This window comes from Pinus tabuliformis, chromosome J, assembly GCF_031772625.1.
Source record: "Pinus tabuliformis cultivar Carrire ecotype Pingquan chromosome J, CPIR1, whole genome shotgun sequence".
Classification (NCBI taxonomy): domain Eukaryota; kingdom Viridiplantae; phylum Streptophyta; class Pinopsida; order Pinales; family Pinaceae; genus Pinus; species Pinus tabuliformis.
The window spans coordinates 872,770,585-872,794,730 of record NC_142295.1 but is presented as its reverse complement, the minus strand read 5'-3'; the positions used below and the strand labels follow the sequence as shown (position 1 = coordinate 872,794,730).

General features: G+C 39.4%; 1 protein-coding gene across 3 annotated transcripts in view; it reads left to right on the top strand.

Moving 5' to 3' along the window:
- The window catches only part of LOC149229456 (uncharacterized), a 369,375-nt gene that overhangs the window by 145,678 nt on the left and 199,551 nt on the right, over positions 1–24,146 (top strand). For all 3 annotated transcript variants that reach the window (XM_089378658.1, XM_089378657.1, XM_089378659.1), the window contains exon 3: positions 10,171–10,243. In XM_089378658.1, the coding sequence (XP_089234784.1) occupies positions 10,171–10,243 (73 nt within the window). The remainder of the gene's footprint in view (positions 1–10,170; positions 10,244–24,146) is intronic.

The following is a 24,146-nucleotide window of genomic DNA, read 5'->3' as shown; positions in this document are numbered from 1 at the left end:
ACATACTTCTGTGCAGAGGAGGATGCTCCTAGAAAATTAGCTGTGGTCATATCAGATGCAGAAGGGAGAACAGATCGATACCTTCCTCGGTCGATTGAAGGAGATTCGAGATCAGCTGACTTCCATAGGGGCCACACCAGATCCAGAGTTGATGGTGAGAACAACCCTGAATGCAGTCTCAGAAGACTGGGAGGTGTTTGTCCAGAGCATACTGGGCAGGGCGACCCTTCCAGATTGGGAGGAAATGTGGGCGGCTCTTTGCCAAGAAGAGATCAGGAGGGTGACCAAGACGAGAAGCAGCAGCAAGGGGATCAGAATCAAGAAGGAGGAGGTGGATGTTGCCCTAGCATCTGAGGGTAAGCAAGAAAAGCGGAAGAAGAAGGACCTCTCCAAGGTCAAATGCTTCCACTGTGGGGAGTTGGGTCATTATGCGACCCAGTGTCCGAGGAAGAAGAGCAAGGGAGAGGCTTTCGAGACCAAGGCAGTGCTAGCAAGGGTAGAGAAGGAAGTGGAGACAGATGATGTCTGTGCCATGAGTGCGCACACACCACTTGAGTGAAAGTGGGGAGACATCGAGGTGTAGTCAAGAGGACTATAGAAGATGAGAGGCAGGATCCCCGAAGAGTAGCAGGACTGGCAAATGTCGGTAGAGACAGATGAGGATGGAGCGAAAGAGAGAGCTATAGTGTAGGATTCCCAGGACAACGCGAGGCTAGCAGGTTGCAACAGTGTGAGAGGCACGGGAGTGTTGCACTAGTGCAGGATGGCACAAAGAGCTGTGCAACAGTGCGAGATGCAGGGAGTTGTTGCAGCAGTGCAGAGGTCAGAGAGGGAGCACTTGTCAGCGATAGAGGGAACTTCAGCGTCGGGAGTGTCTCTAGCCTGACAAAGATGTCAGAGTTGGGAGATCAGTTACTTACTTCTTAGTAACTGAGTTGTAGTGCAGCAGTTAGCAGTGGTGGTGCTATGGGCAGCATGATGCAGCATGATGAGAGGGGATGCAATGCAGACGCAGCAGTGGCAGTGGTAGGGCCATGGGAAGCAACACGGATGCAAAGGGAGCTGTCGTACAAATGCAACAGTGGTAGTGGCAGAGCCATGGGTGGCAGTACGAGATGCAGTAGTACAGATGATGGGCAACAGGCCTAGCATCAGGGACCAATGTTGGATGATCAAAGTAATACTCAGTGAGGAGTATTGCTAGAGCATAGTCCTCGCTAAGAGGGAGTGTTGATTTGGGGTAGCATCAGATGTGCGCTAGCCACAAAATTTGGTGGAGAGGCTAAGGCACATGAGATCTCCAATACCCAGAAAGGGTTTGGGCAGATTCTAAACAGTTTGGGAGATATTAAAAAAATTATTTCTTTTAATGGAGTCCCTAAGTCTAAACTTAGGGAAATTAAAATATTAATGTGAATTAATATAAAACTATGTTAGAATGGTCCAAAAGTCATGGATCAAGCCAGATCTAATTTAGCCGTTGATTAGGGACTTAATCTCGGGCGTTGATCTGTCAACGAGAAAAGTATAAGAGGAGGCTTGAGGGTCACTTGGAGAACTCACCAAGAGATCAAGATTTCGACTTTCTGGGGCTGTGTTTGCTAAGAAAGTTGAGAGAGTGATGTCGAGTTGCAGCTGAGGGGCAGTGAATACATAAGCAAAGAGGCAGAGATAGTGCTCGGAGGATCAACGCAACAGTTAGGAAAGCTGACGCAGAGGGCAGAAGCCATAACTGCTGGGAAAGCTGACGCAGAGGGAAAAATCTGGAATTGTCGGGAAAGCTGACGCAGAGGGCAGAATCCGGAACTGCCGGGAACAATCGGAACTGCTGGGAAAGTTGACGCAGAGGGCAAAAGGTGGAACTGCTGGGAAAGCTGACACAGAGGGCAGAACCCGGAACTGCCAGGAAAGCTGACACAGAGGGTAGAAGAGGCTGACACAGTCCCTAGAGGCTAATGCTAGGGTTTTTCGTGGGGCAGATTAGAGCTGAGGAGCTGTCGGAGTGTTTATTCGGGGTTTCAGCCGAAGCATGTCTCTGAAGGAGAGTACTACTGCCGAGATTTTTCTCTGTTGGGTGAGCCGAATTTGGCACCCAGATTGTATTTTGAAACTGCTTAATAAATCAAACCCCTAGATAGCTGCACCGATTTTTCCGCTTTGTGTTTTTCTGGGGACATTAGTCCAAAAATAACGGTGTCATTTGTGTGCTTCTTTCTGTTTCCTTCAGTTGATGATCTGTAATGTGTTGAGCATGTACTTGTGTTTATTTTCAATATTTACATGGTAAATAACTTGTTAATTAATCAGAACAAGTAGGAAGGAATAAATCAGAAAGTACATGGAGGGTTTCTAACTGTTAGACTTAGAAACTTCAATAGGAGGGTGAGTACATTTTGGAGCACCCAGCTTTGAGGTTGCTTGAGGGCAAGCCATTTGGGAGGGCAGGACTGTCATGTCCCTTCTCAAACACATTAGTAACAGGGTGTTGCTACCCAATTTTGCACATTTTTGACTAAGGAAGAGGGCCCCACACTTTCGAATTAGGGACTTAGGGGCCAAATCGACTTTATTTAGCTGCTAGTGGAATGTGGTGGCCGTTCGAATTTGCCATTCGATATGCTTGGAGGGAAAATCGAATGGATGGATGGAGGGGCCCACATGAGGCTAAAGGGGCCCAAGGAGTTATAAAGAGAGATCAACTCTCATTTTGTTTTCATCTTGATCATTTGACAAACAAACTTACCTTTGTATGCTCTGCTGCTTAGCGAGTCTACCGACTGTTTAGCCACGAGTCTTCCGCAGGGGAGATTTAACCTCTATTTCGGGGGACTACCCGTGGTCGCCCTAGGGAGGCTGTTCCACAGAAGATTGCAGGAGTTCCAACATCCATTTATAGTTCACCCAGCCAGGCAGAGGAGGAGACTGCGTACTTTCTGGGCAACTAGAAATATACAGAAGAGGATTGAGCCAACCAGGAGGTCCCTAGCTTGCTGGGGGTTTTGGGAGCAGGGAAGGTAGAGGGTTGAGGTCATTTTCTCAGAGTTTTGGAGCCATCCTGTCAGTAGTTACAAAAATACGCATTTCTGGGCAGAGGGATTGCGCAGTGGCCTTTGGCAGCAATTTTTTGGAGCTTAGGAGAGTAGCCATCCGGGTCAAGGATCATTCGGGCAGCAAGGAATCAACTATCATAGTTGGAAGCAACATTTGAGGGGTGTTTCCAGGTGGATTTGTAGGCTGTTTCTTGCAAATCGAATTTGGCAGCAGTAGCTGGAGAGGGGCTCCAAGGAGGCCAAAAATCCAAATTCAAAATTAGAGAAATTCCCTTCTGGGTTTTGTCCAAGGAGTCTAAGGTTGAAAGGACATAATTTTCTGGGCGGTTTTTGGGCACATTCTAGCAGGTCAAAGTCAACAGATCAATAGTTTACAAGGACAACACAGTGCAGAGTGGTGCAACAACTGAACAACCATCATTTCAGCTATTCCATCACCTAGGTTTGGTCCAACTTGTCCTTGAGACAAGCCCAGGTGCACCACTTCATTTATATATTGTACTTATGCTCTCATATTTCATAATATATGGCTCAGCAGTTCCAGATTTACAGTGTTTCATGGGTGTTTAATGTTTGTTTTTAATTTTATGTTGTTGCACTGTTTATTTATTTGGAATATCACTTAAATCCCTACTTGGGATCATTACAATCCTAGCACTTACAGATCGTCTACAGGCATTTTCGATCCATTTGGAGAACCATGAGGTTGCCCTTGTTCCCCCACACCCGCTTGGGAGCACCACAGGTTTTTGCTTGGAAAGCAAGGGGCCAACCCCTTGTCCACTATGTTGGGAGTCCATTTCTACATCATGGCACCCTTTGGACTTCATTAGGCCTCCTCAAAAGCCCAACGACTCACTTTATTGATCATTCGACCCTCTTGAAAGGCTTATTCATGTATTATTGAGCTATTTGGTGGGCTTGTCACCAAAAGTATTGTTATTATGTACATTATTTTATTTTAGGGGCTCAATTAGACCAATTTAGCTAAATCGAATTCATTAAAGTGTATAAATTGAAGTGAGATGATTCATTTTCATCATCATCACATGGATTGGGTTATCTCCTTTTGTGAGAATTTCACTATCCTTTTTGGAGTACGAGTTTGGATGAATGGATGAATTTTCATGTTGGGATCTCTTTCATTTTGTCTTGGAGCGTCTCTATTGGCATATCTTGGTGATTGGATATACGCTTTTCTTACATGTAAGTGCTCTTGTAATGCTATTCTTGTTATTTACTTTTGTCACATGCATGTTGTTGTGATTTTCGCTATACTAGGTTGAAATTGACTGATTTTCTTATGCGAGATTTTGGAAATTTGATCTTTTATAGCGTTGCATCATGTCATGGGCCATGTATGAATGAGTGAATGTTCCTAGAGATAATTTGTGTCATATTTATCTTGATAAGTCATCGAATATTGCAAAATCGAAGTGTGAAGACCTTGAGGCTGCTTCTAACATGCCCTAATGCCATGTGAAGTCCTTTAAAGGCCTCCTCGACTAGATGAATCTAGTTCAAGCTATAAATTCTTCCTTGACTCCATAGGTGATCACATTAAAGCTTATCTCTCTCACCTTCTTCTCTTCTCTAGGCCTAGCCTCTATAGGTCACCTAGGGCATCTATTTTCTCATGATCCATCAATAAAAAAATTCCGATCTCTTGCCTACTACTGCGCTCATATGTCTCCTATGTGCCCTTCAAATTTCATGAAATTCTAACGGTGGGATCTTGAGATATTCCAAGCCCTAGCTCTAAGATCGATTCTTGCCTTTGGTTTCCCTTGGCTAGTGACCTCATTGGGGTCATTCCATCAAAATCAAAGAAAATTTCTCCTTTGATCCCTTTCTTCTCCTCAATTAGGTCAAGCATACCCTTGATTGATCAATTCCATCCCCTTGACCTAATTTTGGGTCCACTTGGTCTCGTGTGGTCCCACTTCTTATCAAAGTCAATTCTTCAAAGACCATTTAGAAACTAGGTTTCCACAAGGATTCTGAGGTCTAGGAATCTGCTTTACAAGTCATATCTTCAAATCCTAACCCTTCGTAGAGAGCTTTTCACCTTGCCTTTTAAGCAAGCAAGCTGCATATTTGAGCCTCTCTTGTGAATAGGCTTTTGGGGATCACCTTTTATTCTATCATTGATATATTCGTCATCGTGGTCTTTGTTATACCGGGTCTCCTCTCATCGGTGAAAGTTTGTAAAGAGTAGGGAGCCTTAGCTAAGGTGACAGTGGGCTACATTGGCACATGTAAGGTGTGTGTAGAGAGCCATGGGCCTCCACAGTAGTAGACAACATTCCATGGATCCCCAGAAACATTCAAAGATTTCTCGAGATTCACCTATTGGACGGGGAAGATGCACCTGGTTCCCCATGCCCAGCCGACCCTACAGTTATATCATGCACTTGGGTTATTCTTCAAGATTGCTAATTGAAGTATTGATCGGGCTAAAGTAATTGTTACAACATAGAAAAATCTAATAACAAGCAAGTGCAACGTTGAGAGACTGAAGCCTTTTGACAACACTAGGGGATGACACATGTCCCAGAGTACCTCCAGGACCCAGAGCCTTTGTCTACTTTGACTTGGTTTTGAGGATTCTTCATGATGACACTACTGGATGCAGTATGCTCCCAGGCTAGCCTTGACACAACTTGGTGGGAAGGAGCTAATTTAGAGCCTAGATAAGGATGGTTCCCTGTTGAGAGACTAGTGAGGGCTTGTTGCACTAAAGCAATCCCTAATGCTAGGGAGAAAGAGGCCTTATTTGACAAGCTGGAGACCCATGTAGACCACTTGATGGCACCCCAACTAGTAGTTGGGACCACATAGGAGATATTGAGGTGGATTTGAGGGCCAACCTTCAATTTTTCGTCATCCAGGCATCTACACATTATTTGACACCTCATCACACTTTGGCATGGCATTTGGAGTATTAATTATGGATGACGTCAACAATTAAGAGGCTACGACACACATGTGTGCGCTAATAGGCTTATTTTGTGGTAAGTTAATGGGTTGGCTTGTAACCCAAGGTCATTTAAACAATCAAACTTGCTTTTAGGGGCTTTGTAGACTAAAATTAGGAGACCTAATCCTTATACATATAGAGGATAGGTTCATTTCATTTTCATTATTGCTGGTGGATCAATTGGGCCTCTCAAAAAGATTTCTTCCAAGCTGAAATTTACCTTGTACCTTGTGGAGATGTGATCTATTGTGGATTTTTGCTTACGGAACTGTTCTTTGGTGTTGGATATGTCATTTTTGGAGCAATAATGGATTCGTTCATGCATTCTATCTTGTAAGTGTTTGTTGTATTTTATATATATTTATATTTTGTAGCTATAGCGTGGAATGTTTTATTGTCTAGGGTTTCTATGTGCTAGTTATTGTTGAAATTTTTTCTATGGAATCTTAAAAATGGTATTGTATGCATTACCCACCATATAATTTGTGTGATAAACCCATGAGTTAATCTTTCAACTACCTCTCCTCATGATTTGCTCCCTCACAAAAAAGATAGCTAGGGTTTCATGTTCGCTTACTCCTTGCTAGGGTTTAGTATTTTTATCCCAAGTAGGTATCTCGTAGACTCCATCACCCAAGGTCAAGGCATTGGCCTTCCACATAGATGATAAAAAAAATTAAAAACTTCAAAAAATCTCTTCTTTTTCTTCTCTTCCTAAAACTTCAACGTTGAAAATTTTGGCCCTAAAATTTCGGGCCCTAAATTTTCGGCTTTGAAATTTTAGCTCTAAAATTTTGGCCCCTATATTTCGAGCCTCAAAAATGTTAATTTTATAGGGCATAGGTTAGAAATAATTTTCTTCTACATGATAACCAGAGTTAGTTAGCATAAATTTCACATTGTATTCATTCAAAGATCATTACACAGTTGTACAAAAGAAAATATCAACTAGTAAACCATGAGAGGCAATAGAAAATAACCATGAAACCATGAGGCAAGAGACATAGAAATTGGGCCCGAGGCCAAGGCAAAACCCACAAAGGGAAAACCTAGAAATTATTCCTTATGAGAGAGAGAAAGTGTTCAAGATTCATTAGTGCATTAGAAATACCATCAAGATAATATCCAAACCAATACCCATGAATATGAAAAAATGCCAAGCCAAGTCCCATAGCCCTCTAAATTTTCAGCCCCCTTTTCTCCTTCTGAAATTCGTTGGATTAGAGATAGACAAGATCAATTCAATGTGTACAAATGAGGAGAGGATGTCTCATATTTATAGACTTGAAGAGGGGGTCGAATGGGTGCCTCTTGGGGGCCCAACTGGCCTAAAACAATTTCAGGCTGACTTCTAGATTTTTGGGAGGGAAACCATCAATTCAAATTTGCAATTTTTATTTATTTTTCTTCCTTTTATTTCATTGATGAAAATGCCGACCATGGCTACAATTTTTAACAGAAAATTTCGGCACTTCAAGGCAAGAAACTAGGATTAGGGTTTTCAAGCAGAATTCAACTAGGGCTTGGATGTTGACTTGATTTGAAGTTGTTTCATCTTTCTAAGCTTTAAAACATCAAAATCTAGCAATTTGCACGGTTGAAATTACTTCCTTAGGGCTAACATCATCAACCCTAGGCAATTCTAGGGCTAGAAAAACCCTAATTCTGCATTAAGGCTTCAACTTAGGTTCACTTGAAGGCTTTTTGCTCCTTTTGTTGATCATACCAATTTTCATAAGCCTTTTCTTGGTCTTATGTGCCTTTGTAAGCCATTATCATTGCTTATCCCTTAAACCCTAGGCCATAAGTACTTTTGATAGGTCCCTTGGAGAGCACATTATTCCTTGTTTCACTAGATTGGGCCTTTTTCTTAATTGGAGTGCTCTCCTTGAGCCTTTTGTAGGCTACTCCTAAGATACACTATTCCTTGTCTAGTAAGATTGAGCCTTGTCCTTAGTCTAGAGTATCTTGGGTAAGCTTATTCAACCTCCTTTATAGGTTCCTTTGAGGATACACTTCTCCTTATTACATAGAATTGAGCCTTGTTCTTAGTCCGAGTACCCCGTCTGAGCCTATTCAATTGTCACCTTTGAACCCTATACCAAGAATATCCTCTAGGTGACCTAAACCAGGAAGCCTCCCTTGTGGTGAAAATCCACTAAAGAGCAGGAGGTGGTGTGTTGTGGTGACAGTGGGCCTCCACCTCATTGTTGTCCCTTGGTCTAGTTCTTGTCTTGTGAGCTCCCTTCACAAGACCTACTAGATTTTGAGGCAACACACAATAAATGATATAATATTATGATTTATGTGATATTATTATATTAAATAGTTTATATATATATATATATATAAATATAATTAGGCTAAGCCTAGGTCAAGGCTAGCCTGTTTATTGTATATATAGTATTATGTTTATTTTAATATATAATATATATTTAGTTATATGATATATTTCTTAGTTATATAACACAAGTTAGTTATATTTCTTCTTATTTATTATATATATTTATTGATCGTTTATATATATATATATATATATATATATATAAGTTACTATCATTGTATAATATAGTAGATGATACATTTCTCAGTTATATGATATTTAAGTTAGTTATATTTCTTCTCATATGTGTGTGTATGTGTGCACGCGCATGTGTTAGTTATTTTTATGATTTTCTAAGATAATATATTATATATTTCTTAGGTTTCTTGTTAAATTGAATATATATTTAGTATTTACTAGTTGTAAGGACTATATAAGTCTTTATAATAGATAATTTAAGGTGACTTCTTGTGATTTTAATTAAAGTGAGATTATTTGTTCAATGCCCCAAAGTAGCGATAATATAAAATACTTTATATTTAATATCTCAAGAATATCTATTATATGTCAAGATGCTATTACCAAGATTTTAACCAAGGTGAGGTCTATATGTAATTAAATATTGCCAAATAAGCCACCAAGGGCCAACTTAATTGGCGTTGGCCATGAAAATGAAGTGTTATGTGCAAGGAGGGTTGAGGTTCAAATCCTCCAGATTTGCTTGTGTCTGCAGAAGGGACATATGTAGGCAATTGGAGGTTATAGTAGTAGTGGTTGGAATTGACCCCGTGTCATGCGAGTATGAGACCAGCCCAATTGCCGATTCCTCTAGATACAAAAAAAAAAATATTGCCAAATAGAAATGGCATGTAATAGTTTTTGACTTCTATAGATTCAACTTGATGATTATGGTTGACCCAATTTCTTGAAACTCCATTGGCTTTTGATTTCCAACTCATCAACATTGATTTTTCTTATGAAGCCCATTTTAGACCCCAAATTTACTTTGATCCACTTCTTTTCTAGGGATTCACAAGATTAGGCCTCAAAAGTGCCTTTTGATCTGTTGATCTGCTGGAGAGAGGGTCAAGTATGAAGAAATGATACGTAGCTTTAAGGCTAGGGTAGAACAAAAAGGGGAAAGGGTAGGAAGAAAATCCAAGATGCTGTCAAAGGGGTGGAACATGGGGACGGGCAGTTGTGCTCCTACATTCGGGCTAAGACAGGAACGACACTGTGAAGGGAATCTCAGCACTTTTGGATCACATCAACAATGGTGGGAGGTCCTAGTGGCATTAGTGAGCAGGAAGCCCATTGAATCCCATCCTCGAAACTTGGTGCAGTGTCACCCAATAGGGGTATGTGCATGACAAATGTCAAGTGTTCAATTCATGCACTACAGAAATTGTTTATTGTACAACCAATAATTCTGGTTCTTTTTAAATATGTGTGCTGCTATGGTTGCCTTTTGGGGTCTTGCCCTCTCATTGTCTTAATAACTGATCCATGCATCAACGATTTAAATGTCTTGTGGAGCTCCTTAAATGATAAGGATGCATAACTAACATAACAGTTCTGCTTACCACTAGTTGATTCTTGAAACCATTTTACTCAAATATATATTAGATTACTGATGTGTTTATTCTTGCTGCAATAAGTTATTACACATCTCATTCAACACATTCTATAGTTAGATTACCGATGACTTCTGAGCTTATTGTGTGAAATTACATTTTTTTACTGATATTGGTTACTACATTACTAATGAATTCTTCGAAAAGTGCATTAAATTTCATTTCTTTGATGGTTTATTATAGATTGGGAGGAAGACCACAAAGAGAGAAACGGTCATACCTGATCCAGATTATCGAATACCAATCATTCTATCAGGTTAGATTCTTTGCAACTCTTTGGAGGCTTTCGATTAAACAAACATATTTTTTCTCTTCAACCTTCTTGTTTTCCTTTTCAGCATTTGGAAGATAAAATGTTATATACCGTTTTTCGTTATATCTAGTAAGAGTGGTAGTCATTAGAGCAAGAAACAGAAAATGGGCACTAACAATCTAAATGTATATGTGCTTTATGGGCCCTTGCAGAGTACTCACTCACTTTTCAAACTTTTGTATAACAGTCAGTTTTGGATAAAATACGTGTGTAATTCGTTCCTTATCTTCTAGCCTATGTTGTATTTCCTAGTACTTCAAATGTAAAAGACAGAACAGTATTCTTAAGTTTGTAGGTAATGAATCTTTTCTTCAAACCTAGATGCTTTGGGAAAGGGCAGTCCATTCTTTCAAAATCACCCAGGACATGCACTTGGCCTTGATGCAAATGCATTCCTTTTCGGCCAATGGCATTGGCAGCGGCTTTGCTGTGGTCTAATCTACAAAATACGAATACCTCATGTCTTATTATTATAACATATTCAATGATGGCGGCACAAGTGCTGGCTGTTTAGAACATCAAAGATTTCCAATTGCATTCCAAGAAGGCTTCTTATATGACTAAAGACAGTTAAACAGAACCATAGCTTCCATGATGTGCCAATCCAGATTTTCCCTGTCAGAGGAAATACATTATAATGGTCGTATTTGCACTCGAGGAAATTTTTGTTATATAAACCCTATAAAGTGACAAATAAATGTAATCAAGTTTAAAAATTAAATGTAATGTCAAGTTATGATCTTGCAATGAATATAAATATATCAAATGAATAATAATAATTTAAAAAAAAATAATACATTTCTAATTAAGAGCATGATTTATCAACCATATGATATTACATGTACACTATCACATTACATTGTATCGATTATATTTATTATTTATTTTATATGAGAAGTACAAATCACATGGCATTCTATTTAACTCATTCATTCATCTCTTATTCATTATTGAGTATATTTATTATTTATCTTATATGGACTTTAACTTATTGTCTTTGTCGTGTTGGATATTCTTTAGTGCATTCGGTACCAGAGCCACTCTGATCCAGCTCTTATTTATCAGGGTTTTTATGATTTTTCCAGGTTTTTACCACATTTAGGCTTTTGGCCAAAAAAATATGCAGAATTTGTGTGACAAAAAAAAGATTACTGAACTGTAAAAAAAATATTAAAAAAAACGGCCAGAACGAGAAATTCAAGAAGTTGAATCACAACTGAAATATGTGGGGGCGAATATAAATACTGAAAAAAAGAAGACCATAGCGAATCAGAGGTCCAATAAAAGTTATTTCGCCGCAAAAATACATAAAGAAATTCATTGTATATATTTTAGAATAATCTGTATCGTTATCAGAAAAACAGCGAAGGATGAAGGGGACGGGTCTCAACCTGCCGTAAATCAGGGAATTATTCTAATTCGTAGAAATCTGTGAGAGAAGATGCAACCGCCATAATATTATTCCCGTGATATATAATTTGACAGGAGTAAAAGGACATCTTTTAAGTTATATAAATAAGATGGGACATTCTAGAATTGATGTGTCCAATTCCATATCAAAGTGAGATCTTTGCACCTTATGTGCTTAATTATTATTAAAAGCAGATTTAAGTTTCATTTTCATGGTATTTGATAAAGGAAATTTGGACGAAAACGAAAATTAAGTTTAGCGGTGTAAAAAGGAAAGATTTCCTAAAACATTTATAACATGCGCTATTGATCTATTAAAATAGTTAAAGGGATTATTCAAGGAAGTGATATTAGCATCACTATTTCTCTTTATAAAAAGAAAAATCATGTTAAGATAAACCAGGGGAATCAATTATTAGTCATAATTGAAAGAAAGAAAAAGAAACGAGGTTAAAGATAGCCTATGGGACAGATTGCTTCTTCATCTGCTTGATGTATTCGACCCTTTTTCTGTGAAGCTTCAAAATAAATGCTCCCAGCTTCTCAACAAACCCCTCGCTAAATAGATTATCCCAAGAGCTAGTTGCCAGCATATCTGCATAACTTTGCCTAACTTTTCCTATTGTCTTTGAAGGCCTCACATTCTAAAATGAAATGTTTTTCTATTTCCACTTTTTTGGAAGAACAAAAAATGCATACCCTTTCCTCCCACACTTCCTTTGGCCTTTTCCAGCGCCCTGTTTCACAACGGAGTTGATGAGAATTAGTCCTTAACTGAGCAATAAGAATTTTGGCTCTCCAAGAGATATTGGTCTCTATGTATGCTTTTGGTTGATGACTATGAGTGGGATTAAACACTTCAATATAGTAATTTTTCTTTCTTCCTAGCTCCTTATCCCAAGTACGCTTGTGGAACTTTTCCATAACAAAAGCTTTTATCTCTTTGTTGTTTATGGGACATGCATTCAAGCCAATGCCTCATTTACTAAACCATTTGTTATTTTGTTGCATCCAAGTTTTTTTTTCTCTTGCACAATTTATCATTAAAGACAACCTTAGGCCATCTACCCTCTTCCATTTGCTCAATTTTTTTTAAATACCTTATGACTCGCACCATAGCAATTGCTTCAATAGGAGCAGTCCCTGTTTCACTTAACAAGATATCATAAGGAACTGCACTTTTAATCTTAAATTTGTTTGTAATCAAACGCTTTTGAATTTTCTCAATTTGTCTCCACTGCATGTCAGATGTACTGCTGGCCCATAGTTCACAACCATAGAGAATCACCGGAATCACTAGAAGCCCAAAAAGAGTTTGAGTGGTTTTCCAGTCCCATAACTTTGCCTCTCTACACCTATTTTGAAAAGCATAAAATGATTTCCAACCCCCCAAAGTTCTTTTCTTTCTACAACCATTCCAGCTTAGATTTTTGTTGAAGTCAATTTCGAGGTATTTGTAATCCGCAACTTCTTCCAGAATGTTGCCTTCAAAGTAGAACTTATGCTGGTTATGTTTTCTTTTCTTAGAGAAGACCACTACTTTTGTTTTGCTGATATTGACTTGCATCCCCACACTTCTACAAAAATGCTCAAGGGATAGTAAGTGCTCTTGCAAACCAAGAGCCGATTTAGCAATCAGAATAAGGCAATGTTCCACCAAGTTTCGGGGATGAGGAGGCGAGGGAGCAGGGATACGCAAGAGTGGCCTATGTAAAAGCTCCCCCCCAATTTTTAGGAAACGCGGGGGGCGTCGAGGTCTTAAAAACTTATAAATATAAAATATAAATCGATGAATCATATAAATGAAACAAATTTAAAACGAAAAGCATGATCATTGATATCATTATCATATAAATTATAATCATACATCATACATGTAATTTTGTAACTGTACAGTGTAACTACTAGTCTACTAACTTATCAGCAATGCACAATGAAAATAAATTATAAAATTATAAATGTTTAAAGCTTTAAGCTTTAAACTTTAAACAATATTGATGTTCCACTTCCAACTATGAACTATGAATATTGAATAATATAAAAGTCAAGTCTGATACATGAGCGACAACGTTCCTTTCAACGGAGGAGCAGATAGAAGGCTGCTTGGCGATGGCGGCAGTGTTCAGATCAACGAAGGAGCAAACAGAAAATTAAATGTAAAATGAACATAATGTAAACCCTTCACCGCTGGTCAACAAATATTAAAAATTATGATTTTTTTTGTTTCATAGAAAAAATTTGCGAATTTTTTCTAGGGAAACGACCCCTCAAGACCCCTTAATATCCCTTTCACCTAGGAAACGACTCCAATTGGAGGAAACAACCCCAAAAATGGAGGAAACGACCCCTTTCAAGTTTCCTCATGTACCTTGTTTTTTGGGAGCATGGGGAAACGTCCCCCTCTCGTCCCCAAGTCCCCGGAGCGCGAGGGAGCTAGGAAACTCAACCCCCAGGTAGGGGGATGCGACCCTGTGGAATGCTGGAATAAGGTCATCTGCATACAAAAGAAGCCCTATAACAAACCTGCCCAAATAGATACCATCACCCCCTTACGAATTTAACCACTCCTAAAGCTTGTCGATATATAAATAAAAAAGGGTAGGAGACAGTGGGAAACCTTGTTTGACCCTGATATCGCTTCTAAAACTTTCAGAAATGCTTACTGAAGTTCTAATTTTGACTTTCACCTCTTCATACAACCTATGCACAACTGCTCTCAAATGTTTAGGAACCCCAAGTTCCTCCATTCTGTGCCAAAGCTTATCCCTAGGAACCGAGTCAAATGCTTTTCTGAAATCAACAAAGCAACAAAAGACTTCTTCCTTTTTCTCCCAAATTTTTTCAATGATGTGCCTTACAAACCTGCCCAAATAGATACCATCACCCCCTTACGAATTTAACCACTCCTAAAGCTTGTCGATATATAAATAAAAAAGGGTAGGAGACAGTGGGAAACCTTGTTTAACCTTGATATCGCTTCTAAAACTTTCAGAAATGCTTACTGAAGTTCTAATTTTGACTTTCACCTCTTCATACAACCTATGCACAACTGCTCTCAAATGTTTAGGAACCCCAAGTTCCTCCATTCTGTGCCAAAGCTTATCCCTAGGAACCGAGTCAAATGCTTTTCTGAAATCAACAAAGCAACAAAAGACTTCTTCCTTTTTCTCCCAAATTTTTTCAATGATGTGCCTTAAAGTTATACAATGATCAACTGCGGAATGTTTAGGTCTAAAACTTGCTTGCCCTTTAGCACGCTTATCTCTTTCTTCTCCCCACTTGCTAATTTTGTTTTCTAGCATGCTTCCAAATAGCTTTGCAAACAAAGGGTTTATCATGATGGTCCTATAATTGGAGGGATTATTGACGTCACTGCTCTTGAAAAGAGGTATTGCTAGACTAGTTGTCCAATTTGTGGGGAGCCCTTGTTGTATGATGTTGTTGAAGATTTTTGTAATGTGAGGTGCAAGAATCTATGAGCCCCACTTTAAATATTCTACTTGGAGTTCAACTAAGTCTTTTTCTTTTCTAACACCCAACTTCTTGATACCCATCTCTACCTCTTGTACCATGAAGAGTTCAGTATCAGTGTTGACCAAGGGGAGAGGGTCAACATTGGGAACCTGCTCATAGAGTTGCCTTGCATAGTCAAACCATTTAGACGCTGTAATATTATTTCCAATTTGTATCTTTTTCGGTTGGAGCTCCTTCCAAAATAATTTGGGATTATTTTTACCAAGGAAGATTAGTTCTTTCTTTCTTTCTTAGAAAAACATGTGCGATGAGAAGAAAATATGAAATTAAGGACTTACAATTAACGATTGATGATTATAAATTTATATCCCAATTTAATGTTACAACTATGTATCAAAATGAAGTTGGCATAACTCTAGGTTTTAACACGGATGGAAACATTGGGCACTTTCATCTTAAACATGAAGAAAATGGTTTTGATACTCTCCTATAAGAAGACGAAGATAACATCATATTTAGTATCTCCCTCATTACAAGACCTAAATGATCTATCAAAGACTCGAAAGTGATCCTTCAAGATAGCTGGAAGTCAAACATTGGGCACTTTCATCTTAAACATGAAGAAAACATTTTTGATACTCTCCTATAGGAAGACGAAGATAACATAATATTTAGTATCTCCCTCATTACAAGACCTAAATGATGTATCAAAGACTCAAAAGTGATCCTTCAAGATAGCTGGAAGTCAATACAATAGTTGTAGGACTAGTGGAAAGAATTTGGAAAGGTTTTCGCTGAGAAAGATGAAGAAATTTCATGCCTTGAGAAACAAAATCAAAACTTGATCAAATAGATTAATAAGTTAAAAAGTGAAAAGAAATCACAAGAAATGTTGGAGCAACTTACCAACAAAGAATCAATGATTGATAAAGAAATAATTACTGATTTAATTGAAATAAAGAAGTCATTAGATGTAAAAATTTAGATTTTGGAGAATAAAACCATACAGATCCAATCGAAATATTATCAACTAGTAAATCATCATAAGTATCAAAAGGTGAAGGGTTCAAAACAAGACATGAGATACAATCATGCCTTATTGTCATCCTAATTATAAAAATAATTTTATTATTCAAAAAAGTAACTAAAGATGAAATTAGTATGAGAAGCTAAGTGAAGATCCTATTATATTGAGATATTCTTGTGTAGAGAGTCTTGCTATTTTCCAAATTACATATGTCATTTCCACATAGCTATGCAGAAAATTGAATTAGAGTCATCTAACCCATTCACAATTAGACAATTATGCTCAAAACTTTGTAACTCATATTGTCTTGTGTTGTCAACCATTAGAGATTCAAGAATAGAGAATACTGAGAAAGCATTACAAGCTAGAACAAAGACATAAAGATTTTCCATAAAATGCTTTGATGACAAAGCATTGTTGAAAGGATAGACGATGTAATGAGCATAAATATATCAAACAAACAACAATAATAATAATAATAATAATAAACAAGGTGACACATTCTAAGCAAAGGACATGACCTATCAACCATTGTGACTAGTCAATGTTATAAGTATAGTGTCACATGGCATTTTATTTTTGTTAGTTCATCTCTCAATCATTATTAAATATATTTATTACTTATTTTATATGAATTTTAACTTGTTCTGTTGAAGTTTCTAAGTTTACTTAATTTAGAAACCCTTCATGCACTTTTTCTGATTTATTCCTACCTACTTGTTAATTATTCTTTAACAAGTTTTTTACAAGGTAAATACTGAAAATAAACACCATTGCATGCTCAACACATTACAGATCAGCAACTAAAAGAAACAAGAACAAACACACCACATGACACCATTATTTTTGGACCAATGTCCCCGGAAAAACCCAATGCGGGAAAACCGGTGCAGCTATTTGAGGATTTTCTTATTAAGCAATATTAGAGTACAATTTGGGTGTCATAACTGGCCTACCCAACAGAGAATTTCCTTAGCAGCTATACCTCATAGTTTGAGAGAAATCTCGTGGCTGAAACACAGGAAAACCCTTCTGGTAGCTCCTTAGCACAGAGCTGCTCCTACAACCCTAGCGTCTGCCCAATCTGGACTGCGTCAGCCCCTCTCTGTCTCACGTTGGCCCTGCGTCAACCTTTCTTGGCCTGCGCAGCGCCAGGAGGCCCTGCGTCAGCTCTGGCAGCCTCTGCGTCAGCTACGCTGACCCCTCTGGTGCTCTGCATAGCACTTGGCTGCCTCTGCGTGGCCCTGCGTGAGCCCTTGCTGGCTCTGCATCACCCTACTTGGTTGCTGTGTTGCTCTCCTAGCACAATCTCTACCTTCTCTGTTCCTTTGTACTCAATGTCCCTCAGCTGCTCTCCTGATCAGTGATTCTCTCTCCTAGCAAACCCCGCTCTAGGGAATAGAATGACTGATCATCTGGTGTGATCTCTAAATGACCCTCAAGCCTCCTCTTGTAATTTTCTTGTTAACGATTCAACGGCTGAGATTAAGTCCCTAATCAACAGCTAAGATTAGATTTGGCTTCATCCATGTCTTTTGGACCAGTCTAACACAGATTCATATTAATACACATTAATATTTTATTTTTCCTAAGTTTAGTCTTAGGGACTTCATTAGAAATATTAATTATTTTAATATCTCCTGATTTGTTTAGAATCTGCCCAAACCCTTTCTGGGTATTGGGGATCTCATGTGCCCCAACCTTTCCACCAAATTTTGTGGCTAGAGCAGATCCGATGCTACCCCAAATCAACACTCCCTCTTAGCGAAGATTGTGCTCTAGCAATACTCCTCACTGAGTATTACTCTGATCATCCGGCATCAGTACCTGTGCTCATGCTAGGCCTTCCTGCCCAACATCCTCTGCACTACTGCCTCTTGTACTGTTGCCCATGGTTCTGCCACTGCCATTGCCACTGCAGCATCTGTACGACAACTCCCTCTGCATCCGTGCTGTTGCTGGTCCTTCCTCCCGGCACTGTATCTGCACTGCACCTCCTCTCATCATGTTGCATCGTGCTGCCCACTGCTGCACTGCAACTCAGTTACTGAGAAGTAAGTAACTGATCTCCCAACTGACCTCCCTGTTGGGCTAGAAACACCCACTGATGCTGAAGCTCCCTCTGTCGCTGACAAGAACTCCCTCTCTTTGACCTTTGCGCTGTTGCAACAACTCCCTGCATCTCGCACCGTTGCACACCTCTCTGTGCCTTCCTGCATTGGTGCAACACTCCTGTGCTTCTCGCATTGCTGCAGCATGCTAGCTCTGCGCTGTCTTGGGACTCTTGCACTGTTGCTCTCTCTGCCACTCCATCTGCATCCTTCTCTACCCACCCAACTAATCCTGCTACTTGTCGGGGCTCTCGTAGCAAGGTCTAATCCAAGAGGCTGGGTACCTCGAGGATCCTGCCCCTCATCGCCTGTTGTCCATTTGACTACAGCTCGATGTCTCCCAACTTCCGCTCAAGTGGTGCATTGTGCACTCATGAGACAATCATCATCTGTCAGAACTTCCTTCTCTGCCCATGCTTGTAATGACAAAACACAGTAACTAAAACCTGAATTACAGAAGCCTGAAGAATTAAATTGGTACTTACCTTAATTGCTGCTGATTCTGCTACTGAACTGGTGAATCTGCTGCTGGTGATGCCGTGGCTATTTTGATCCAATCTCCGGGAGACCAATACCACCCAACCAGACTGAGCAACCTAGCTGCTCAATCCAGAGAGCTGCTCAACAGAAGCTCTCTGTCCCTCCGTGCCCAGAACCTCAGACGACTTAAAGCTCTTCCAATAGATAATTAACTTCTCCTGGTTTTCTCCTGGTGAAATTCTGCTTTCGGTTCTCTCTGCCCCTCTCTGGTTTTTCTCCCCCTTCTCGATCCAGGCTGTTGGTTTTTATCCCCGGGCCTGGCGGTGGCCGCCCTCCTACCTGCAGCCACCGCCTTCCCCCGACCTGACACGCCCTCCATGCAATTTAACGCTCAGATCTTTTCCTGGCAAAGGGCGCTCTGCTATGAATTCTCAGCTGGTTGGACGCGCCCCGTATTAATGGATCCTTTATGATTTTTTTAGGTATGCAAGCATAGGTTGTTTTACGCTGCATATGTATATTCATAAGTTTAGTTATATATATCTTATAACCTTTGGATTATATATATATTTATTATAAAGTTCCCTTATATAGTATATAAAATTTATAATATAAAGTTCAATTATGTATTTTGTAAATTTAATATATATATATTATAAAGTTTAATTATATATTTTATAAAATTTAACTTATATATATTTATAAATTTAAATTGTATTTATAAAACTTAACTCATTTATTGTTTAAATATTATCACATTTGTTTTATTATAAAGTTTAAAACTTTATAAATGGATCAATTTAGCTGGGTCGTTACATACACCCCCCCTTCTGAGAACTTCGTCCCGAAGTTTAGAGTTTTAGGTTCAAGGTTTTAATGGACATGACCTTTTCTATCCAGGTCCCCAAGCTATTCAAAATCATCCTATCCTTCCTAATCTCTTCCGCTCCCATCCTATCCGTCCTCTACTGGAGTATGCCGTGGCGTCAGTTTCACTGATCTAACCATTCATAACTCTAAGGTGACAGCGTCGGTTATACCGACCTGATTCTCAGTAGGCATCCGGCAGTCATCATCACACGTCTAGGGGAGCGTGACTCGCACAGTCCTCCCATGACTCCAGGGTTCGAAGGATAAACGGTGGGTAACACCTCCACCCCTCCCAGTAAAATTTGGGTTGATACCTTATCATAGAATCACTTTGAGCTTTAATTGATCTGAGGTTCTGTCATCACGTGGTCATCCCGGAAATTGGAGATTGGATCATTTATCTGCAATCATAGTTTATCTGCAATCATACACTTACCCATGCATTTGTAAAATGTGCATCAGCATATTCAAAATAACTTACGTATTATTTACATAAGATACCACAGCATAACATATTTTGTCATATTCTATGCATGTATTTTGACTTTTATTTAGGATGTATTCACTTCCTGTTTTCCATTCCAGTTGCTCATATTTGACATGCATAAATAAAACAGATTTATATTGTTTCAATTTCTATCCGAAGTAAAATCATTTAACGGCCTTTAACCTTATTTGACAACTATAATTTAGTAAAACGAACCACATATATCATTTTGGTATCCATGTACCAGCCGGAATTTAAACATATATTATGCCATAAAGTTTCATGTTTATCCATAATCATTCAAAATGTTTCTGAGTCTCTGACTGTAGTGAAGTAAATATATACTAAACATAGTGTAAAGTTCTTCAAAATGGACATAAATTAGGGTATCTCTAACATATGTCCTCTGTATTTTCCCAAGTTGCTGATCCAGCACTATACTTGTCCCATTGGACCTTAACTTGGTCCACCAGACGGTTCCTCAACTGTCGAACTCTACGTTCCAGTATACGTAAAGGTTCGACCGCTATGACTCCCTCGTCCGATACCTGCAATTCTTTCCACTGGATGTTATGAGATAGATCAGCTACATAATGTCTTAATACAGAAACATGAAATACATTATGAATTCTATGCAGGTGGGGTGGCAGGGCAAGACGATAGGCAACAGGTCCAACTCTTTCCACGACTTTAAACGGTCCTATAAATCGGGGTGACAACTTTGTCCCTTTTCCGAATTGAATAGTACTTTTATTTGGTTTGATGCGGACGAAGACCTGGTCCCCTACTTCATACTTCCTATCAGATCGGTGAGCATCAGCATAACTCTTTTGTCTATCCTGTGCCTCCTTTAATCGTTGTCTAATCTATCTGACCTGCGCGTCCATTTCATGGATTAATTCTGGTCCTATTATCACTCGATCTTCTAACCTGTCCCAACTTAACGGTGTTCTGCAAGGTCTGCCATATAAAGCTTCAAATGGAGGCATCCTAATCGAACTATGGTAACTGTTGTTGTATGCGAATTCAACCAAGGGTAAATACTTTTCCCAGTGTGATTGCTGATCCATTACATACATTCGCAACATGTCTTCAAGTACTTGATTTACTCTTTCAATTTGCCCATCAGTCTCAGGATGGTAAGCAGTGCTTAAATTTAGCTGAGTACCCAAGGCTGTCTGCATGCACGTCCAGAATCTGGAAGTGAATCGCGAATCTCTATCGGATATAATCTTCTTAGGTACTCCATGAAATCTGATGATTTCATTTATGAATACTCTAGCTACGTCAGCAACATCATAAGTATCTCTTACCGGAATGAAATGGGCGCTTTTTGTTAATTTATCCACCACTACCAGAATGGCATTGTGTCTTTGAGAAGTAAGAGGTAGTCCAGTGATAAAATCCATAGAAATGGTCTCCCATTTAGACATAGGAATGTCGTGGGGTTGTAAGAGGCCCGCTGGGTGACGATGATCTGCCTTTACTTGCTGACATTCCAAACATTTTGCAACAAATTGAGCGATATCACGCTTCATGCCTGCCCAAAAGAAAAGTTTCTTGGTATCCGCATACATTTTCCCTACTCCAGGATGAGCACAATATACTGCTTTGTGAGCTTCCCCAAGGATGGTATCTCGAAGATCTTTATCATCAGGAATGTACATCCTTCCATGGAATCGTAGGATCCCATCGTTTTCTAATTCATAACCCTCAAATTTAGATTCTTTTGCCTTAATTCCCTCAAGACTTGCCCTCACCTTTAAATACCAGTTGTCTTTTATAAGACGATCCAGTACTCGTTGTCTTAAGTCCACTTTAATGGGTATGAGAGAAAATATCCGAGGTCTCCTGCTTAAAGCATCGGCTACTACATTTTCTTTTCCCTTAATATATGATATTCCGAAGTCATATTCACTTAGGAATTCACTCCATCGTCTTTGCCTGGCATTTAAGTCTCTTTGGGTGAACAAATATTGTAGACTTTGATGGTCGCTTTTAAGTGTAAAATTTCGTCCCACCAGATAGTGTCTCCAGATCTTTAAAGCTAGCATTACAGCGACCAATTCTAAATCGTGAGTAGCATAGAGTTCTTCATGAGATTTTAGCTTTCTGGAAGCATAAGCTATCACTCCCTTATCCTGCATCAATACTGCACCCAGCCCTTGCTTGGATGCATCAGTACATACCGTGAAGTCTTTGCCCATATCAGGGACTCTTAGGATTGGTGCACTGGTGAGTAGTCTTTTGAGTTTAGAGAATGCATTATTACATTCCTCGGTCCACTCATACTTAACACCTTTACGCTGGAGGGTTGTGATTGGCTTTGCGATTTTGGAGAATCCCTCCACAAATCTCCGGTAATAACCTGCTAAACCCATAAAGCTTCGAATCTCATGTGCATTTTTCGGTATTGGCCATTCCATGATCGCTTTTACCTTCTCAGGATCTACTGAAATCCCTTCACCTGATATGATGTGACCCAAATAATGAATCTTTTCCTGAAAAAAGAACACTTGGATAGTTTTCCATATAACTGACGTTCTCTAAGGCAGGACAATACTAGCCGCAAATGCTCTTTATGCTCTTCTTCATTCTTGGAATAGATGAGAATATCATCTAAAAAGACTTGTACAAATTTATCAAGATACTGACGGAAAACACTGTTCATAAGATTCATGAATACGGCTGGCGCATTTGTTAACCCAAATGGTACCACAGTAAATTCATAATGCCCAAAACATGTCTGGAATGCAATCTTAGAGATATCATTTTCAGAAATCCTTAGCTGATGATACCCTGATCGAAGGTCAATTTTTGAAAAGACAGCAGCTCCTTTCATTTGATCGAAAAGATCATCGATTCGCGGCATAGGGTATTGATTCTTTACTGTAGCTCGATTCAAGTCTCGATAGTCTATGCATAATCTTAAGGATCCATCTTTCTTCTTTACAAAAATTACAAGAGCGCCCCAAGGTGAGGTACTGGGCCGGATAAGCCCTATATCGAGTAGTTCCTTCAACTGGATTTGCAATTCCTGAAGTTCTGGAGCTGTCAATCTATAAGGCGTTTTAGAGATCGGTTGGGTACCTGGCTTTAATTCAATAGTGAGATCCAATTCTCTTACCGGGGGTAATCCAGGTAGTTCCTTTGGAAATACATCCGGGAACTCGGCTAACACCGGATATTGTTCTAAGGATGGCCCTTTTTCCTGGCTTACTTCGTGAATTGCATAAGCCTGACAACCCTTTCTTAAACAACGCTTCACCTGCATTGCCGAAATGTAGTGTAAAGAAACTTCCCTCTTGATTCCTTGAATTTGGATTACTTCTCCCTCGTCGTTTATGCCCAGAATCCTTTTTCCATAACAGTCCACCCAAGCTTGGTGAGCTTCCAGCCAATCCATACCTATGATAAGATCATACGTTCCTAAGGCTGTGACATAAACTTTTAGTTTAGTTGAACAGACCCCTAGGTCAATTTTGCATTGATCCACACTCAAGCCCACGGTTTGGAGTTCTCCTGAGGCCATTTCCACTTGGTGAAAATCATTTTGTCTACGAGCTGCCAACCCACATTTGTTTAATGAATATGACGAAATGAAACTATCTGTGGCACCAGTATCAAATAAGATTTTGAGTTTTATGCCATTGATAATACCTGAAGATTCCACTACAGTGGATTGATGGGCTGCTTGGTCGTGGTTGACTACTGCATGAATTCTATGATTACTTCGATTGGCTAATACCGGCTCCTTCCCAGTCTTATGAAATATATTCGATGAAGCTTCTGGGCAGTTACGCTGGAAATGCGGCCCCCCACATCCCCAACAATTGAGCTGCGCTGATCCTCTTGAATCAAGGTGTGAATTTCTAGAGAACGAGCCGCGTCCTCCCATGTTGATTCCTCTCGCACTCCTTCCTCTACCGGTAGTCCCTCGCGATGCCCATGGTCTAGTGTTGGACGATTCCGCGGCTATAGTGTTTA